The 21,994-nt window shown below is 36.2% G+C and overlaps 1 protein-coding gene across 1 annotated transcript; it reads left to right on the top strand.

Moving 5' to 3' along the window:
• The first annotated feature begins 11,758 nt into the window (after positions 1-11,758).
• LOC149014128 (uncharacterized) lies at positions 11,759-21,865 on the top strand. Its single transcript, XM_089158742.1, has 3 exons — positions 11,759-11,896; positions 13,167-13,333; positions 20,192-21,865. Exons 1-3 carry the CDS (start codon positions 11,827-11,829, stop codon positions 20,207-20,209), a joined length of 255 nt encoding a protein of 84 aa, XP_089014868.1. The 5' UTR covers positions 11,759-11,826; the 3' UTR covers positions 20,210-21,865.
• The last annotated feature ends 129 nt before the right edge of the window (positions 21,866-21,994 follow it).

The raw sequence follows: 21,994 nt of genomic DNA, 5'->3' as shown, positions 1-21,994 counted from the left end.
GAAATGGTATAGGGACAGCGGATACTATACTAGACGGGATGGGAAAGCTGCCTAAGTTAATGCCAGATAAAAATGATTTTGGTTATAGTTTTCCGTGCGCGTTCGCCTTCGTGCGGGTCGGACTTCCCGCAGGATTTCGCTCCTTAGGCGTTGTTCGGCCTTGACAATGATCATTCTTTTTTGAATGAACTAGAAAGTTTTGGTTCACTATTGACGATCTCACAAAGATGAAATGCGTGCGGTCCTAAGAGGGGAGGGACGTCATTTTGAAAGAACTTATTGTTAACCTCTTTCAGATATGAATCTATCGATTCGAAGGAAGAATTGCATCGCTCATTCGATTCAACATGGGTTTGGGATATGATTTCTTAGAGCGAGGTTTATTGGTCTTTAAGTTGTGGGGTTTTTTCTGTCCAATTTCACATAAATCGAAGAGTCTTGAGCAATTTGAAAGATCATTCGGCGTAGTTGAAATAACTGGTGAACAATCGAAACACAATGTGCAACCCTAGCTGGTTCAAAAAAAAAACAATATCTCTCAAAGCCTCTGCTTCCATTGCTCCAACAGACATAGCTGTAAGAGAAATTAAAAGGATAATTGAAATTTAAGGGGTATTCAATTGACGCGTTTAAATCTGCTATGAACAAATCATGACAATGCATAAAGTGGAACTCATTGATCCTATATCTTGAAGGTGGTGGCTCCCTCCATCTTTATGGTTGGAATTTGTCACCCTTGCTCCCTCATTTGGTGGGTCCTACATATTAGGGCGTGGATCCCACGCCTCATTTTGTTTTCTTCAGTAAAAGATTCCACACTTCACTTTATAGTTGGGATTTCGTCCTTCTAGCTCCCTTAAGGGCAACTTATCCAGATTTTAACAAAAGCTACCAAACATGGTAAGTTATGGTATTACTAATGCCCACATTCTCCAAAAAGTATTGACTTCAGACCTCAAGGATGTTATTGTTAAATCACTTCTATTCAAAAAAAGAAGAAGGATGTCAGTCACTCACTACCGACCGAGACTTGAATGTTGTGCATTAAATGCGCAACACCTGCTGTTAACAGTTGACCAAAATTTTGATCTCAGCCGTTGGCAACACAAATGTGCAGCACTGGAGTTGAACCACTCGTTGGCAGCACAAATGCGCAGCACTAAAGTTGAACCGCGTACTACCAGCAAAGTCTAAGAGATGGACAAAAATGTATAATTCAAATTTGTGTGTATGAAGGAGATAAAAAGACACGCAAGATAGCCACTTTGATGTACCTCTCAACAAAACAACAAAAAAATTGTAGCAAAAAAAGAGATTAAAGAATTAGAATGATTTTTCCTGAGATCTCATGCCAAGTGGCTCTTCTTTTTTTGGCCCATTGGGCTACCCATCTTTTGCTGTTAATCTTTTTTTATTCTATTTCAAATATGAGTCCACAAAGAAGGCAATCCTTCTGTTGGGCCTAAGGATGTTAAAAGTTGGCCCACCTCGATATGTTTAGATTGAGCCCACCAGTTGAAGCCCATGATCAATTAAAGTGACTTTCTATAGCTTGAGTATCCCATTCAAGGTGATTTAACATGATGACAAGCCCATTTAAGGCTTGGTCATACCTTGACTAAGGTCATTTATAACCCAATCACAAATGAGTTTAATCTTCTCTTCAACTTTAAGAGTGAAATCATCCTGATATGGAAATTTATTTATTTTCTTAGGACCGAGTCCATCATCAGCTTAAATTATATTCTTAATTATAACTTTATATTATAAGAGTGGATATAACTATTTATATATACATGGCTTTGCCCGTGACTTTTACTCATGATACTCACCAAAGCGCTGACTCTTTCTCCCAACTCATCAGTTTCGGCTGTCCATTAGCTAAACAAGGAATTAATGATGGCACCAAAATGAATTCAACAATGAGAAGCAACACGGTGGGCCCTTTGTATTCAAACCAGATACAGATCCTCTACTCCCACTACCCCTATGCCTTTAAAATCTCTCTCACAACTCGCCTGATACAGACCTCAGTGACCCATCTATGTCAGAAGAAAATGTTCGGGATAGAGAATTTCAATACATCAAACCAATTGATAATGAAATTTTGCTCGAAAAAATTAATGCGTGTAGAGAAAAATATTGAGAAGGATAAACATTCACAACATCTGCTGAAGTCACAAGTTTAACAATCCCTAGTTGCTTCAACTAGCTTGTAGATAACTTAACATGACCGTTGTTACCGTTATTCATATTTTTAATTGATTTACATTTAAAACAATCAACTTGTGAAGATCTATAGTCCAGCAAGCACACAAAGATTATCTTATTTTTTGGGTTTGGATTCAATAAACTTGGAATCTTTACCACAGATAGATGGATAGGTTTTTCATTGATTTTCTGATTTTTTTTTACTACAAGAAGAAAATAATTAGAGAAGTAATGGAGCGTGCAAATCAATGGAGAGTTGTGGGAATATACATATGAATTCCTATTTGAATCGGGCATTCATGGAATCCCTCAAACCATGTTTTCCAAACCTTCTTTTCTCTTTGAATTATAAGCAAGAAAATTGCATCCATCAGCTACAAAGATATAAAAGAAAAACCTATGGTGAATCCAGGCCTTGAAGAAACAATCCATGAATGAGAATTAATGGATATGTTGCTTCAAGCTCAGGCTTCATCAGTTGCTTAATATTATTAACAATCTATAACTCTTCAGAGATACTCTCGAGAGCTGGATTCCAAGAAGAACGATCAGGGCTAGTAGGAAATATTACACTTTTAGTAGTAGTAGTAGTAGTTGCAGAGATGCAAGTGGTTCCTTTGATCCTTTGAAGCTGATGATCAGTGAGATTCAATTTGAGAAGTCCTCCTTCAACTCTGCACTTAGATAAGAGCACTGCTGCCTCTTTCTTTGTTAGCAGAACCTTTACTCTTGACACTCCTCCTGGAGACCCAATTACTTGTTTTCTGCTATGTTCTTCTTTCCTAGCAGAAGCAGGAGCAGGAGCAGGAGCAGGAGCAGGAGAACTTTCTTTATTGAAGGAGGAAGAACTTTTATTCAGTTCTTCTCTGTAAACATACTTCGGATTTGTTTCTTTGGTACTACAAGCTGTAGCTTCCACTGTTTCTTCATCTTTAGTACTGAAGCAGCTAAGCAAGAAGCAGTTCTCCATAGTTTGAAGAAGAGAAAGACAAGCAGATAAAATTAAGAAAATAAGATTAGAAGAAGATAAAGAGGAAATCTGCAACTTGGATGGGATGAAGTGAAAGAAATGACTTATATAGAGAAAGGTTACTCTTTGGAAGTAGTGAGAAGATAAACAACGCGGAAGAATCTCAAGGAATCGGAGACGCAACTCGTCAATCGTCAACATCTCATGACGTTTGAAGGTCTAGAACCAATCTTTTCACTGAACCCACTTGGCCAACAGACCCACCACCATCTTCTTCTACGCAAAGAAAAAGTCTGCAAAGACTGAGTCTGGGTGGGATTCGTGATGATCGAGGATTTTCAACTTACAATCTGGGTTCATTGTTGTCCATGTCGGTACTGATCCGATCCAAAAACTTAGAATTGATTTCTCATATATGAAAAACTTCTGATTTTAGATCCTGAATTCTTAGAATGAAAGGTTGTATGGTAAAGATTCTTTTTGTTCATTTTCCATGTTTGTAGTCCCTTTTCATCGTTGCTTTTGTTTGGTTTGTGGATGTTAAAATCATATTTAAATATAAAAAATTTAAAAAATAAATGTAACATGTAATTTTGAGTTTTCAGGTTTCAAAATATAAAGTTACGTTTATGTCCAAAAGCAAGAATATCTGTGTGTCTTCTTTTAGAGAAGTAGTATTTTTCTTGTGGAAAACACCAATTTAGTGTCTTTCAAAATGGACTCAAAAGTGTGCTAAAGAAAACATGAGAAACGCACATATGAACATGTTTTAGGCTCTTTTTGTACAACCACTAAGTCGCTTTAAGGATGTTGTGATCTTGTGAGTCACTTTTAATTCAAGTTGATCAATTTGCCAAAATTCTTTAATGACTTGGGTTTGATCTTTCTCATTTTCAAATCTAAACTATTGTATTTGGCAAAAAGAAAATTCTGAATTGACCCAGACCAACCAAGCGGGCAACAGAAGGTGAACCATTTTTCGGTTTGATTCTAAATTTCTAATGCATGCGTAATCAAGTGTCTTCAGATTATGGAAGACTTTTATCTTTTGGTGGAAGATTAAGGGAAACAACATTATGAGAATGAAGAAATTAGATGAAAAAGTTTTAATTTTCACTTCTTTAGTTCTTTTAATAAGAAAGATTTCTCTTACCTTTTTAACAAAGAAGCAGGATGAGTAAAGAAAAACATGAAAAATAAGATTAGACCATGAAGGAATTCTGCAACTTGAATTGAAAGAGATGATTTTGTTTTTATCAAACAAGATTTTAACAGGTTTTTTCCTCAAATGGACATAAACACGCTAGAAATTGATTCATCGTCATTCGGACAACAAACACTAAGAATCATTGCCAAACGACCCCTTAAAATCAAAATCCTTTGCTCCCGAACAGAGAATCCACCTACCTGCTCTTGGGATCTCACCCTCACAACAGGGTGGGGCTCCAGCTGGCCCCACCTGGGCCCCACACTGTTTGTGAGGATGGGAGGCGAGAGCAGAGTGGGTGGATGGACAGAGGATCCAAATTCATTTATTAATGTAGAAAAGGGTTACCTTTGGAAGTAGTCATAAGGTAAATGATGCTGAAGTCTCAAGGAATCGGAGTCCCGACTCGCTGACTCGTCAACCTGTCAAAGCCAGTGACGGTTCAAGGTCTTGAACCAGTCTTTTCAGTGGACCCAGTTAGCAGCCAGAATAGTCTGCAAGACTGAGTCTGGGTCGGACTAGTGATGACTAGGATTTTCAGCTTTAAAATCTGGATCAACTTTTTTTTTTATTGTCCCAGCCGATATCCGATCCAAAAACTTGGAATTTGCTTATCATATCTGAAAACTTCTGATTCTTCATATTAAAAAAAAATTCTGATTCTAGTTCCAGAAGTCTTCAAATAATAGATTGAATGGTAATATTTTTTATTTGTTTTCTTATTTTTAAGTAAGAAATAGTTTTTCCTGTCCCTCCCTACATTTTCATAGATTTTCACTATTTTTCAATATGAAATAGTATGGTTATTACACAGAAAAATAAAAATGAATTAACATGAATAAATTTTGAATTGTTAGGGTTTTTGTTTTTTGGTTGCCAATCCCGGTTTCTAAGGCTTTTCCTTGACTAATCCAGTGTTCGACCCGGGTTGCACACCTGGGTATAGTGGGTGAGTCTCCCAGGGATTTTTTGCATCCACAAGGTTTCCATACCGGAACCTTCCTTAAGCGGACCAAGCTGCTTACCATTTGAACTAACCCGTTGGTTAATTTTTAGGGTTTTAAAATAAAAAATTATATTTTGATGTCAAAAAAAAAAAATATTTGCACTTTCAAGAGAAGCGTTTCCCTTTTTTTAAGGTCTTCTATCTAGCTCTTCTTTTGGCCAATTGGGCTACCCATCTTTCGCTATTAATGTTTATTATTTTAATATTTCTTCTATTTCAAATTTGATTTCACAAAGAGCTGCCCGCATCCATCAGCTTGGGCATAATGATGTTAAAAGTTGGCTGGCACCGATATGTTTTAGATTGAGCCCATCGGTTGAAGTCAATGGTTGGTTAGAGCGATTTTTTCAGAAATTTATCCAGTCCATTTTCTTGACATGTGTCCCAACATCAAATCAAATGGTTTAAATTTATTTATAAATTAAAAAAAATTTGATGTAATTTGTAAATAGACCTTAATTTTTTTATGTGATATTGGGACATATGTTACACATCTACAAAAAAATGAATGGTCCATTTTTGTGTCAGAAATGGAGTGGATATTAGTTCGCAACTTTTCATTGCTTGAATAATCCAGAGAAGGTAAATTAAAACTTTGATAAGTTAAGGTTTGTTCATAACTCATACCCATATTATGGTCAACTATGACCCAATTATGGACTATGGGTCTGATCTTATCTTCAACTAAAGGTTTGAGATCACCCATTTACAAAGAGAAAATATAAAAAGGCTTGAGATCATGCAAGCATGCAAATTTGTCTATTTATCTTTTTAGAACTAAGTACATCCCGATCAGCTTATGCACATTTTGATTGCGCTCTTAGGGGTAGCTTTATATATAAGGTGAGGATAACTTTGATCATAATGCTATCTTTGCCCTCCAAATGTTTTTTTCCCTTTTTTTTTTTATTTTTAAGATAACTCTTTGAATTTTAAATTTTAATTTTTCTTAAAAAAAAATGTGAAAAATAAATTTAGTTTAGTGACAATAATACCCATTATTGACCCAATCAATATATTTGCTTGGATTGTACAGTTAGAGCTTTGACTCTATCTTAGCCTCCAAATGCTTTGTCTTTGGTACCTTTGTAATTGAGAGGCCAGCCTTCATCACTGACATGCACTTCCTATCTTTCTTCTATTTTCTTAAATGTATCTTTGAATATATTCCTAGGTAAGCTAATATCGTGGTTGATCATGATCTAGCAAATGAGACCTTGTTAGTGCTGAGTGTGATAATTTAACCATTATGCACTTATATAGTTGGACAAATCTTTTCAAGTCTCCATGTATACTTTTTCGGGTTTAGTTTGAAATAAAACAATTCTTTCTACCCAAAAAAATTGCTTTTCCTTTCTCCGAATCTATCCGATGGTTACAAAAAGAACTAATTGATAACCCCAAATGAATTTAATAATGAATAGAAAGGTGGCCCTCCCATCAGTAATGAGTTTTTCTAAAATTTAATGTATATAGAGAAAAGCACAGATAAGGATAACATATCCAACACATAGCATTCTATGACTGTTGTTAAGAGTTTTTTTTTTTTTTTTTCTTTTTTTTTTTTCCTATATGAGGTTCATCGCGGGGTGGGAAAGTTGGGCTGCAGCAACTTGCTCCTCCCACTCAACATCCTACCAGGAGGATGCTTGTCGAATCCCCCCCGCACACGATTTACAGCCACAACGCAGCCTGAATTATGAGAATAAGGTGGCCCTCCCATCGTGATTTTCAAAATAATGTAAAAAAACCACGGTAGTAACATATCCACCACATAGCTTACCATGACCGTTGTTAGAGTTATTAACGATTTTCATTGGTTTCAATATTTTTTGGGTGAAATGTTGGTTTGCATGTGAAACAATAAAATTGTTGATAGGGTTGCTGGACAAGCTCAAATTTTTTGTTTTTCCCACCACAGCTAAATAGATAGGTTTTTCATTGATTTTCTGATTTTTTTTATTGACTACAAGACGAAAATAATTACAGAAATAATGGAGCGTGCAATTCAATGTTGCATATCCATCAGCCACAAAGATATGTTTACCAAACAAAAAAAAATCAGCTACAAAGATATCAAAGAAAAACCTATGGGCTATGGTGAATCCAGGCCTTGAAGAAACAATCCATGAATAAGAATGAATTGCTTCAATCTCAGGCTTCATCATGTTCCTTAATATATAAAGAATTTATAACTCTTCAGAGATACTCTCGAGAGCTGGATTCCAAGAAGAACAATCAGGGCTAGTTGAAAACATTACATTTTTTGTATTGGTAGTAGTACTAGTTGCAGAGGTGCACGTAGTAGTTCCTTTGATCCTTTGAAGTTGATGATCAGTGAGATTCAATTTGAGAAGTCCTCCTTCAACTTTGCACTTAGATAAAAGGACTGCTGCGTCTTTCTTTGTAAGTAGAATCTTTACTCTTGTCACTCCTCCTGACGACCCAATTACTTGTTTTCTGCTGTGTTCTTCTTTATTCCCAGCAGAGGCAGAAGCAGAAGCAGGATCAGGAGAAGCTTCTTTACTGAAGGATGAAGAACTTTTATTTAGATCATCTCTGTAAACATACTTGTGATTTGTTTCTTTGGTAGCTGTAGCTTTCACTGTTTCTTCATCTTTGAGTAAACCAGTACTGAAGCAGCTAAGCAAGAAACACTTCTCCATTGATTGAAAAAGATAAAGATAGAAAGCAGATAAAATTAAGAAAATAATATTAGAAGATGAAGGAACTCTGCAACTTGGATGAGATGAAGTGAAAGTGATGATATTATATAGAGGGGTTGCTCTTTTAGAAGCAGTGTTAAGGTAAACAACGCGGAAGTGTCTCAAGGAATCATCAATCTGTCAAAGTCTGATGAGGGTTGAAGATCTAGAAGTTCAGGGAACCCACTTGGCCGTCAGACCCACCACCATCTTCCACGCAAAAGAAAAAATCTGCAAGACTGAGTTTAGTTTCTCATATCTGAAAACTTCGGATTCTCAGAAGTCTTCAAATAAGGGATTGTACGGTGACGTTTTGACTGTTCCAGATGTTAAAATCATTAAAATCATTTATGGTTTTACATAAAAGATATAATCCCAAAAAAAAAACCCAGAAACAAATTTTGAGTTTTTGGGATTTTAATGAGAAGTTATGTTTTGATATCAAAAGACAAGAACGCCCCAAACACCAAATTGGTATTTCTCAAAGTGGGAATAGTACTAAAATGTGAGTTCATTTAGGACCTGTTTGGTTACATGAATCTGGATCAGAATTTGAGAATGTACTGTCGAAAACTCTAGATTCAGAAACTAAAGATTCACCATTTACACTAAAATGAAATCGGATTTTGGGGGGGTGAAAGAGATTTCAAAAAGCTTGCTTTGCCTCCAAAATCCGTGTCTGTTTTTGGATGATCCTATTTCTTCCACCCAAACATTTAATTTTATTTAGCTCCGGTTTGTCTCCCCGGCCCGGCAAAAATGAAGAAAAAAACACGAGAAATAGATCGAAGTACACATACATATTTGTTTGGGGTTCTTTTCATTGTGGAGGATTATCCGTTACTTGAGTTGGTCCATATGGTTTATGGATGGACAATTAAATATTTCTCTTTAGAAGTCTAAAAGGGTTCTAATTGGATGCTTAATAAGAAAGAAATAATGAAGAAAGGAATCACAAAATAGAAAAGCGATAGGAAAAATCCCCTTTTTGAAAGTGCTTTGTCTAATTTCCATCAAGACCTTCATTGGATGATCATTCAGGATGTCTGATTGAATTAATTTTTTGGATTTCTGAGTTTGCTGGAGGTTGTTAAATACTCGGGAGACAAGGATTTCTATGCTTTCTTCTCCGTCTTTGGCGGTTTCCTATAGTTACTGGCAGCTTTATTGTGTTCACATTTTCAATTGAGCAAAGTGCAAAGATAGAACCGTCACAAAGGATCGAGTAGAGGTAGAGGAGAAGTTTTGCATGTATTTCGTCAATTCAATGAAGTTTGGCTTGTATTTCACCAGTTCGACAAAAAAGACTTTGGATTGATCATATATTCCTCCATGCATTAGCCTATATATTTTGGTTTTAACATTTGAGATTTTTTTTTATTAAAAAACAAAAAGAAAAACCATCACAGGCTTGTTTGGTTGGTAAGACTCAAGATAGGAAAGTCGGCGATATTCCACCGTTTCGTCGATGTATGGCGATATGAAAATTGGCTCGAAACAATGCATTTTAAGAGTCCTTCGATTTTCTCATAAACTGGCGAGAATTGCTAAAACCTGATTTGGAATCTTGGATATCTCTTTTGCTTTCGAATTTCTTTAGTTCGTTCAAAAATCTTGACTTTTAGTAACGGTGGTAACGGAAATTACAAGAACTAAAGGGTGGAAGGCGAGATTGTTGGAAAAATATTGATGGTTAGCTGCCTGGAAAGGTTGAGAAATATGGCTAGAGTCATCTGATTGGGATAGGTTTTATTTCAAACTTCTTTGCCAGCGCCATTAGAAGCTCCAAGGCAACTCATATTCCCCCGCTAAGCTATGCAACTATGCCGGAATTATTGATTTTGTGCCGGAAATGTTGGCGAAATATGAGCTTTTCGCTGGTTTCGTTGGTCGTCGAACTAGGTTATTCCAACAATATTTTGTTTCTTGGTAAAGACTAACACCTTTTACTAAAGAACTCGTGGGTTCAATTTACTTGATAAATTATACAATACTCAAACTCTCATTCTTTATATATAAAATCACCAGTACAAAAGTTTTTCATTAAAAAAATAAAAAATTTTAAAATGATCGAGCACGCCCAAGTGGGCCAGCAGAAGGTGAACCATTTTCCGGTTTCCTAACGTTAAAACTGATCGAGCCCACCCAAGTGGGCCAGCAGAAGAAGAACCATTTTTCCGGTTTCCCTCATTTTGGGGTTTCTAGATCATCAGTCCTAAACGCAACAAAATGGCGTCAATGGCGTAGTTTTAGTCTTTAGTCTTATATGGATGTTGAACGTTTTTTGACCAGAAAAAAAAGAAGTTGAACGTTTGACTCTAAATTCTAATGCATGCATTGTCAAGACTCAAAGGGTCCTCGGAATTTCGGATTATGGAAGACGTTTACATTGTAAAATGTAAATTTCTCAACATGATTCTAGTCTCAACTCTGACGTAGTTTTTATTTATTTATTTTCACATTTTAAAGAGAAAGAAAATAGTAGCAAAAGAAAAAAAAAATTTAATTTATAAGAATAAAAATTATGAAAATACAAAAATAGAATAAAAATAATTGCAGATGGCAGAGAAAGAAAGAATTAACTTATTTATATGATATATCAGTACTTAATTTGTATATTATTGAAATATTTTTGCCCATAGGGGTTTAATTGACGAATTGGGTAAACTAGGAAGGCATTAATTTTAGGAGGTAAAATGGTTGGGTTGAAAATTTTCCTCAGCCACCGATTGGGCCTCAGTGAAGGACTTTGGGGAAGGCATCGTTAGGATTGCCATGGGATCGGGGAGAATCACTGGATGTTTGGCAACATTGATATCATGGTTCAAATTCTTTGTCTCTGGTAATAATTTAATTAGTGCCCTCAAAGAATAGATCCCCTTATAATAGAGCCAGCAAGAAAACAAGAAGAGCAAAACAGCTCAACACGTTAAGAGAGGGTCTGAAAGAGCCAAAGCAAAGCGAGGTAAATTAAATGTAATTGGAAAAATTACATGATTAGCTGCTTTTAGGTTTCCCCTTAAAAAAATGCCCATTCAATGCTTTACCTTACAAAACTAGTTAAAATTGAATTTGTATTTACAAAAATAACCAAAATAGTATTTTTTTCACATCTTTAGACATTTTTACTCCTTAAATTGACCATACCGGCATAGGGGTGAAAATGTGCAAAGGGTATGAAAAAATAATGACTTTCCCCTTTTGGATAAAATAGTAATCTTCATACTTGATGTGATCAGTTTTAGGGGTAAAAAATGTGAAAAATTAATATTTTAGCTAGTTTCGTAAATGCAAACTCAGTTTTAAATAATTTTATAAATAAAACATTGAGTGACTATTTAGTAAGGAAAAACCTAAAACCAGCTAATCCCTTAATTTTTCCAATGTAATTTCTCATTTTCATCCAACGGTTCAAAAGACGTTCATACATCATAGACGGCCGCATACGAAACCTTCTGCCCAAAAAATGGAAAACTCGCTAGAGAATACAAAAGATGGCCCACCAGATCCATGATCCAGATCAGACGAGAACAAATCATTCATCAGAAGGATCATCATAGTAGAAATGCTACATGGACACGTTGGATACGTTTCCGAGTTACACACCTTAGTACTTTTATCGTAGTCTTCGCTTTCCCTCGCCAAGTCGCCATTCGGCAAAGGATCAGAAAGAAACGAAGAACATACGAACCAGAGCACGAGAGAAACGAAAAAAGGAAAGCAAGAGATGACAGGTGCGCAGGCGATGAGGCGTATTCCGCGCATCAAGTTCCCTCAAAGACATCCAAATCCTTCAGGTATGTTCTTAATCTTTTTCAGTTTTCTTCGTTTTTTTCCTTCATCGAAGGACTTCTCTCGCTCTGGTTTCACTTGGATTTCGAACCTTACGGTTTTTATTGCTCTCTCATGTCGAAAGCTTCTTTCCTCACCTGCTAATGTAACATCCTTCCTATAGTTTGGATTCAGAATTTCGACTATCTGATTAGATTTCGTTAAAATATCTGAATAGTGTTTTATTAACAATAAACTCTAGAATTTCCGCATAAAATCCATCACGAATAGAAACCAAACTACGAAGGATCTTACATTATCAGCTATAGAAATAAGTATCCGACATGAGAGAGCAATAAAAACCGTAAGATTCGAAATCCAAGTGAAACTTCTTCATCGTTTTCGGTTTTCTTCGTTTTTTCTCATCGGAGGACTTCTCTTGCTCTGGTTTCGCTTGGATTTCGAACCTTACGGTTTTTATTGCTCTCTCATGTCGGATACTTATTTCTCTACAGCTGCTAATGTAAGATCCTTCCTTCCTATAGTTTGGTTTCTATATGTGATTTGAGGAACATTTTACCTTCCGTGAGTTCGATCGGTTTAGATCAAATAAATTTCGTGATGGATTTTATGGAAATTATAGAGTTTATAATTAATGAAAACACTATTCAGATATTTTAATGAAATCTAATCAGATTGTCGAAATGCTGAATCGATCGAATTGTGCTTGACTAAGCTTCGTCCCTGGATGTTAGTTAATTCTGTCCAACCGGCGAGCCGATTTGACACTGGTGGATTCGCCGAAAATCAATTTTGCAGGATCAAATTGAGAATTATCTTCATGGCCTCGTGAAATGGAATAACTAAATTGAGAAGGAATATATTAATAGATGTGAAATCATAGGAATGTTTCCATTCATGTGGAATTATTTTGTGTTATTTGGTTTCTCACTTGCACTATTACATGGTTGTTATTCATCGAAAGCTTATCCATATGTAGTCGTTTTCCATCCCCCCAAATATTGTCAGGTAGAAATTGGATACATAGTTGTATAAATACATCTTATATTAAAAAATCAAACAAACTGAACGGATTTTATTTCAGCTACAATAGTTTCAATTTTTTGGCTTAGCATTAAGGCTTAGTTTATATAAAGGCCTTTACCGTGCTATGAGAATATAAAGCTCCGTTTTCTATGAGAAATTTGTCTCCTCTCTCTTACTCTTATGTCTGTAGGAGTGCCTTTGTGTTACTGAGTTTCCACTCTCTTTGCTGTCTGTGTGACCATTGAACAGGCTCTGCTCCCCAACCTGAAGCGACATCAACAGCTGGAGGTGTTCATGCAACTTTCTTTTCAAGTTCGGGAGCTTCAGGGGGGCCTACCAACACTTCTGTGGGAGGGAAAGCTTCTGATCTGCCAAAACGCACTCCAGTTTCTGACAGGGAGATTGAAGCTATTTTGGTATGCATAACTTGGTACTTCTTCTGGGGACTAAATTGTTGATTATTGCCTTTTCTTTTGGTGGAACTTATTGAGAAAGAATTTTAGATATGGTTGCTGAGGCCGCCAGTAGAATACCTGATAATTAAAGGCCTGAGGTTGGTGATTGCCTAGATTTACCTAGGTGGTTCCCTCATGCATTGATTGGGTTCACTCCTTTCCATACGACTTGCTTTTTAGTATATGTTTGATGTTGGAAGTAAAAGACGGAAGAATTCTTTTATCCTATCCCATAAAGATTGTCCTCTTTTCCTTTTGTCTATCGCTTGGTTTTTTCCTCTATACTCACTTCATAAGCTGTCATCTTATTACAATATTTGGATGGAAATGAGTCTCCAATGTTTTAGTCAGCCCCTTACAATTTGGGGTTTCTCTTAGAGCATGATCATTATGGTTTGTGTCTTACCTCAATTGGTTGCTTCATGGCATGCATTTCATGTGATATGGTTCAAATTAAGGGTGTCATTTCATACCATGTGCCATTTATCATAACTGAAACCATGCTGCTATTACCTTACCAAATAAATATGGTATTGTATCGGAATGACATAGCTATGTCATTTGGTAAATGGTATGGACAAAATGATAAAAGTGAACCACACCTCATTGATACTATACCGAACGCCAAAACCGTTTTGTACTAAACAAATATGATACTCTAATGGTATGACATATTTGTACCATTTGATATTTGGATGGTTACCATATAATGTAAATATATTCAGTACCATACTGATAATGTACTAAATACCAATTCCATACTTAGTTGACACTGTGAGTTCAAATGTATTGGTCTATCGCTGGGGCAGACCTACATTGGGGCTTGAGGGGGCCATGCCCCCCCCCCCCCCATTTTTTGAAAATTTTGATTGATTTCTCTTATTTTTTTTCAGTTTTTTCTCTTTCCACATGTGAAATATCACTATTTGCCTCCCCAATATTGAGAACAATTTTTAAAGGTAAAATAATGGGTATAAATGTTATTCCTAATTAAAAACAAACTCCTTAATCCCTATTTATTCTCTCCTCTCTCCTCTCTCATCTTCTCTTCCTATTTATTCTCTTCTTTTTCTATAAACATGGGCTAAGGAAATTTTTGAAAAAAAAAAATCTTATTAGGTATTCAAAATGTCATTCCTAATTAGAAACTAACTCCTCAATCCCTATTTATTCTCTCCTCTCTCCTCTTTTCTTCCTATTCTATAAGCGTGGGTTAAGGAAAATTTGGAAAAAAATCTTCTCTACAATTAAGTACTCTTTTTCTTTCTCATCTTATTTATCTTTTCTCTTTTTTTCATTTTATTTGTTATTCTTTATATTTAATTTTATATTCTCGCTGTTTCTTTATTTCTTTTGCAATTTTTGTTATTTGATTTTATATTATGAATAAAATGTCTATAGTTAGTAAGGTAACTAACTACCATTGGTTTGCATCTCCTACCCAAAAAAAAAATGGTTTGCATTTCCTACCAAAGAAAATTTTGGTTTGCATCTAACTTATTAGGGTTGAAGTCATGTGTCATTTTTTTTGGTATTGTTGCTTTAATTTATCTATATTTTGTCTGGGAAAAAAATATCACCATCAGTAATTTACCTTTTTATTTTTCAAATATGTGTGGGCCCCACAAAATATGTGGGCCTATGCTTTAATATAATAAAATAATTCAAAGGTGGGATTCCCAATGGGTCTTATAAGGGCCGACACAATATGTGTGGCGAAAAAATATTAGTGCTTCCTAAGGTCCATTTTAAACCTTCCCCGTTCGCTCCCTCCTTTCCGGCCCTTTTATTAACCCTAACTTTCTCGTCCGCTTACTTAGATCATCCTCCCCTTTGCTTTTTTTCTTGTTCTTCTGTTTTTTTTTTTTTTTTTTTTTCTTTTTTTTTTTCGCGGCCGGGCCCCGGGCTCCGTCCCCCCCCCCCCCCCCCCCCCGCGCGGGGGCGGGGTTGTGGTTTGTTTGGTGGGTTGGGGCCCCCCCCCCCTCCCTGGTTTTTTTTTTTGTTTTTCCTCTTTCCTTCTTCCTTCTTCTTCTCCTTCTCTTTCCTCCCTTAAGTGACAAAACAAGAAGAAGAGGGCAACGAGAAGCAAGACAATACCGAACAAAACCGCACCGTACGTGATTTATACCCATACCGTTTTTAAAGTACCGTTTTCATACCGGACTTTCATGGTTTGAGGTTTTCAAATTCAATACCGTACCCCTCCGCCAAATCACCCCTTGAGTGCTTCCCCAACGGAAAGGTTATCTGGACTTTCATTCCGCCCCCCCCCCCCAAATATTGAGTCCTGGTTCCGCCCCTGGTGTATCGTTTAAACGTTAAAAAAATTGCGAGGTATTACAAGCCAAAAGCATCCCTAGGTTGTCTAGTGGTCATCAATGTTCACTTAGAACTCCAAGCCACCTCCCTATGATGAAATGATACCATACACAAAATGAATAATAAGTAAGTCAAAGACACCTTACTACTCTAGTGTTCCATGTCTCAGCTCCCAAGCCAACAATACAGTACTATGAACATGCAGCTTCCCTCCAAGGAGGTCAAAATTCTTAGAATATTTGAGATTTTTCCAGACTTTGGGATTGCAGTCGAATTATTTGAATCTGTAAAGCGTCTATAGATGGTCGAAATTCTTGAGTTTTCTGTGATCTCATGAAGATCTTGTTGAGTTTTTGTGTCTTGAACATGTTCTATTTCTTTTCTGACATAAGAACACCTTACGTTTTATTTTTAAAATTGTTCCTTTCCTGGAACAGAATGCATCATATGCATTGATAGAGAAGTTGGAAAAACTTGGGGAAACAAGGGTTAATTGTCAAGAAGTAATGTACAAAAACACAGAAGTCTGATATTATTTCACAAAACAGTGTACCTCCTTTTGTAGTTAAAGAAGAAAATTAACAACATGAATCCTGATGGAATCGAACCATCATACCCTAGAAACTTGCTAGGTGCTCTTCCATTTGAGCTAAGGATTCACCTACAAAAACACATGTTAGGTCATCAATCCAAAAAAGGTCCATATTGTGAAAACACCTGGATGAAAAAGTCCATATCTAATGATGCTTCACAACTCATTTAATCCTTAACCATACTACACAAGCCTTTTAACCCTTAACCTAAGGGCAGCTAGCCAGTAAAGATGGGACATCTAAAAAGAACTAAACCTGAATAGTGATCTATTAATTTCTTCTGCTAATTACCATAAAAACACCCTATTTGATGTAAAATATACAAAATATTTTCCTGCACTTGAACAACGAGTACATTACAACATGAACAGCAATGTTTCTGTGCCCATAATAAGGGTTTGACTGAGTCTGAACTCAAGAATCAGTAATACACAGTTATCCTATCCAAACATAAATCTTTCCATTGCAAATCAGAGGGTAGCGAGACTTAACGAGAAATGTTCATAGAAGAAAGGTAAAGGTGTTCTTAAAAATAAAAAATGAAACTAATAGCAATTGTCTCAAAGTGAAAGGGAAACACTGTTCAGGCACTCACCAAATAATGTGACTCAGAAAATTTCTGTTCATGTACTTATCATGCCCCCCTTAAGTGTGCAATTCTATCGTACAACAGCAGGCAAACAGCCATTGTAAATCCTAAACCCTAAAACTCTAATAAAAGGACTGATCTCACATATCACAATACATAATACAAACTATCATAAAAGAGTAATGTGAAACTGGATTCTCATCCTGCATCTGGTTGGTTGCATCTTTCTCATCAAGAACTTCAATTTCACCATACTTGCAAGCATTTGATCTAGTCATTGACTTGCACTGTTAACTGCCAAACCTTTTTATTTACTCAATTGCAGTTAGCTTGACATTAGTCAACCAGGTATGCAAGGTTAGCCCTAATGGACTTACTATGAATATCACAAAAGCAAAACATATTTAGTTTGACTTTAGTAAACTTAGGAGCTGCAGAAGAAGTTGATATTGGGATAACTTGAAGTACTACTATTATCTTTATACTTACAGTTACCCTTAAGGAGCTTCAGATCAACTATGAAGTATCTTGATTAGTGTTTGCCAGGACAAAATGACACTTTTAATATTTTAACTTGTCATGTGATTATTTCCATTAAAAAGTTATATATTTGCTGTCTTCAGATTTTCTTTGGCAACTAATATAATACCCTTTTATATTTGGTTAAAAAGGATTGGCAAAGTTAAAATAAGTGAATCAAAAGTGAATCAAAAAGACTATATTGATCATGTCCATCTAATTGAAAGTTTAATCATAACACATATGACTTTATGATCCAGGACCATGTGTGCACTAAGTTTTATAACCCTTCCTTTGATCCCTGATGTGAGATATTATTTCCTCCAAGTATCCACTGTGTTATGGTTTTGAGAAGTCCAATCCATATAGCAGTGCCTCCCCAGCTTAAATGCTTTCAACGATTTTCAGTTTGGTATATTGTCGTTGAAAATCTTCCAAAAGGCACAGTAATAGAAATTAAAGCCAATTCTAAGATAGGTTGATATACAAGAAATTTTTTCGGCACCAAGAATCCCCTATTGCCTATTGCCAGGGAGAGTTCAATGGTATTAGTTGTAGGATCACGAATGAAGATTAAGACATGAATCTAAAACAACTTGCCAGTCTGCCACTCCTTTTCCCTTAACAGTAAGGTTTGCACAAAACATAATTAACTTCCTTCTTAGACCCTAAGTAAAACATATAAAAGCAAAAGAAACTCAGAAAAGCCAGAGAACCCAAAAGAAAAAGGAAAAAGACATATAGCATGTTACACCAGCATAAAACTTGACAAGCTATACACTGCAAAACTTAATATGACATTCAAATTGACCATTCGTCTTCAAAATTTGGTAAAACAAAGAAGGATCCATGTATCTTTTAAGTAACAAACATAGAACAGAACATCAAAAGGGAACCAAACCGATTATTTAGTCTACAACTACAAGCACATTAATACTACGAAAATTAATATTTCCTTGCACCAATAACTCCATAGCCGCCACCACCACCGTTGAAAGGGACTGTCTGAGAAACAGCAGTATGAGTTTGCTTGATGACACTTGGAAGATCAAGCATCTCAATAGTCGATGTGAGATCTAAATCTAAAAATGTGAAACCAGCATCAAGAAAGAAAATACCTAGATCGATTTGGATCTCCTTGCTTGGGATCGACAGAGTGTAAGGTTCTATTGAAGCTGGGGTTTTGATGGAGTCACAGCTAGGGTTCAATCGCAGATGCCTCCGACCGATGGAGGAGAGAGTGGCCTCTGACGATGGATTGGTGTACAAAACAAGCTTCGCAGTTGGAGATTGGAGAGAGGAAAATGAGCTAGAGAGTTGCAGGAGCGAGGGTGATTAGAGAAGGGCTTTTTATGTTTTCGAGTCAATGACTCAATTACCCTTGTGGAACATCTTGGCCGGCTTTCAAGCCAAGTGTTGTCCGCCTTTTGTTAAGAAGCGTGCCCAATCCAGAAAGCTTTAATTTGGTGTTTCTCATTTATGAGGAAAAGGTGGGCAAAGTGTCTGTTCGTCCTATTTGAGAAATGGCACACTATGTTTGAACTGGCTTCCCATACAAGTTTTTCGCTGTTTCTGTGCCCAAAATGGAAATGGCTCACAAAAAGAAGAAACAGGATGGTTTCCATAAAACCCCTTAGTCTGCTGGATAGATTTTTAGGTTTACAGGACTTGATTGTGAATGGTGGCTTGCTATTTCTGCCCACAAAAATGTGCCTTACTTGACAGAATTGCTTCATGTTGGGTGAAGTTGACATCTAGCCTCTTCAACCTCATCTACATGGTACATACTGTGGGTTTTGGTCATTCTTCAGCACCTGGATTAGATGTTTCTTTTTAGATCCTTTTTGTTAACAAGATGTCCATAATATTTATTATCTATAAGTGATGGACATTGAAGTTCCTGATACTTCAGCAACTTTTCTCAGTACTGTTACCTTGTCTTGTTTGCATAGATTTCACCCTGTTGGTGTTTGGCTCAGTGACATTTTCTTTTTTTGGATGAATTGGCTCAGCAACATAGTGGAGCACCTTCTTGCATTTATTGTAGTTGAAACCAATCTGCTTAGAGTATGACATAGATTTAAATTTTTTTGGTTCTAAACCATATTAAATTCATGAGGGCTAGCCTTGGTGCATCCATTAGTTTCTTCTATTGTGACCAAGTCGTCATGGGTTCGAGTCTGAAAACATTGTCTGTGACAGCAGCGTTAAGGCTCTGAACATTATGACCTTCCCCAGATCCAATGGTGGCAGGAGCCTTATGCATGGGGTATGCCTTTTTATGGTAGATTCAGGATTCGAAAAATATAGTGTGATATATGTTCAGTTTATACATCAGTTCTGTAAACTGATCCTCTTTGTTACATATATCAAAATAAGAAACACTAAAATGTTCTGATTGATATGAAAAATATGATTAAATCAGCAACTAATATTGTGATTTATAGACCTGCTTGAGCTTTTCACCATCTATGAGAACTATAGGATCAGTGCATGCATTAGTAATTTGCTGATCAGTGATTTGGAAGACGGTTTTATTTCATAGTGTGAATTATCCATTTGTGCTGTAGGATTCTCCAAGGAGGGCTTAGGAACTGCTGGTTAAATGTTTTTCCTCTTTGTGTGTTCATGGAATTATCTTCTTCTTCTTCTTTTCCTTTCCCCCCCTTCTTCTGGGGGGGGGGGGGTAAATTTCTTGGAATTATCAATGCTTGTTTGTTTGTTGCTCTCCTGATTTATTGGTTTATGAATCAGTTTCTTTTCACTATTTTACTTATTTTTAGTATCCATTTTTGGCAGTTGGGTGGCTGCGTCTGATGTTTTGACCTCTGTCTCCAACACTAGAGGATGGTATGTTGCCATGTTTTTCCCCTTTAGTGTTCTCTCTTTTGTGAAATATCAAACATATATCTCAAGGGAATTTTTTTTTTACTTATACAATGTTATAGAAATGGATGGACAAGGTGGGGATTTGACCTTACAATAACATAAGAAAAACAATTATAATGAGCTTTTTATGGGATACAGTGGATATGTCTCATAGAAAATGTTGCACTCTCATTTGATGACATTTACAGATTTTTTTTCTTTTTTCCTGGCTTCATGGTGGTATAACTTGTACATTGCATTAATTTGTAAAGTAGGATTGTAAAATGCAAACAAAAGACTGCTTTAATCACATTTGAAGTATTAACAGCTACAGCTGGCCATCTGTAGAACTTACAAGTTAACCCTAGAAACAGGTGTGACTAAACCCTGCAGCAGAGCACCTCTTTTTCTCTATACCTGGGATTTGTAACTTTTAGCTTTTTTACTTTTGAAGTCCACCTAAAATGAGGTAGAGCTGATTAGTTTATAGTTTATCTTTTCCCTCTTCATAGGGCTAGCATATTTTCACTGAATCCAGGTCTGGCATGCATAGTTCAGGAAATATGGTTGCTATTGCTGTGATGGTGAGACTGGTTGTGTTTTGGTGCGCACTTAGGTAAAGGACACGCTTTAAGACTGAAATAAGAGTGGTGATGGGTTGGCATTCTCGCCATGGATTTTAGAGTGCATACTTATTCTGGAATGTCCTATCAGGCTGAGAAGAAGTTCCAAATAACATTCTCATTCTATGTTAGGAATGTATGCTGTATTTTGAGAATCATCAGGTGGTTGCTCTTCCGAGGGCTGCTGGGTCGTATGTGTTAAAATGATCTAACCATCTGTCTGCACGTAAAACTGATGATTGTTACTAATCTTGCATGCTCAGGACAGGAAGGCCAAACCAAAGCATCTGGACTCTTATATTTTCACTCTTTACGTAGCAAACTACGCTTGTGTGAAAAAGTCACTTCATGTCTGGATTATATGGGGTATCATACAAGTCGGATTGAAACGATTTCACCACCGGCTTCTGCTCTCAATAAATGGTTTTTTACAGGAATTCCTGAAGATGGTCATAGAAAGAGTTAGCTAAATTAGTCATATTTAAAGTGTAAATTAGAAACCTGAAATCTGAGCTTCCTATTTAACACAAAAGAATGAAAAATATTTTACACGTTCATCTATAAGGTGTGTTATTTCTGCTGATTGCTGTTGACGTTCTTACTGGATTGGTGAGCATCCTCAAAGAAAGAGAGAGTGAAGTCCAAATTTAAAATTCAAGTATAATAACCACAAAGCCACCAAAGCAAAATAACAAGAACTAGTCACCGTTTCAACACATTGACCAGGGGTGTTGAAACCCACAACTTAATCCTTAAAAGGCCAAGAAGAAAAGATATTGTTGTTTGATGTTAATTTTCTTCAATAGTAGCATCTATCACTTTGAGATCATAGGTAAAAAATTTAAATTGGCAAGAAACATTGGACCAGTCAATTCCATAGCTAACGTCCAATTTGGAGTATTAAAGAAAACATAAACAAATGGGAGATAAGAGTAGGAAATACTCTGGAAATAAAACTATAGGTAGAAACCGTTACACAGAAAAAACGACATGGTGAAAAAAAATGATGAGCCTGGTAAAATTGCTAAAATGACATCTAAGAATCGCTAGATAGTGATACAAGATATTTTGAAGCGTTGTTTTTTCTTTCCTAGGGTTTCTATTAGTTATA

Source organism: Hakea prostrata, chromosome 6 (assembly GCF_041222555.1).
Source record: "Hakea prostrata isolate BN-2017 chromosome 6, UWA_Hpros_2, whole genome shotgun sequence".
NCBI classification, from domain to species: Eukaryota; Viridiplantae; Streptophyta; class Magnoliopsida; order Proteales; family Proteaceae; genus Hakea; species Hakea prostrata.
Note: the sequence above shows the minus strand (reverse complement) of the source record. Positions and strands in the feature narration are given on the sequence as shown.

Bases quoted from the DNA above. Each gene is read 5' to 3' on its own strand.
- LOC149014128 (XM_089158742.1), top strand. From the start codon at position 11,827: ATGACAGGTGCGCAGGCGATGAGGCGTATTCCGCGCATCAAGTTCCCT. The intron at 11,897-13,166 runs GTATGTTCTTAA...ACCATTGAACAG, and splicing joins AAGACATCCAAATCCTTCAG to GCTCTGCTCCCCAACCTGAA.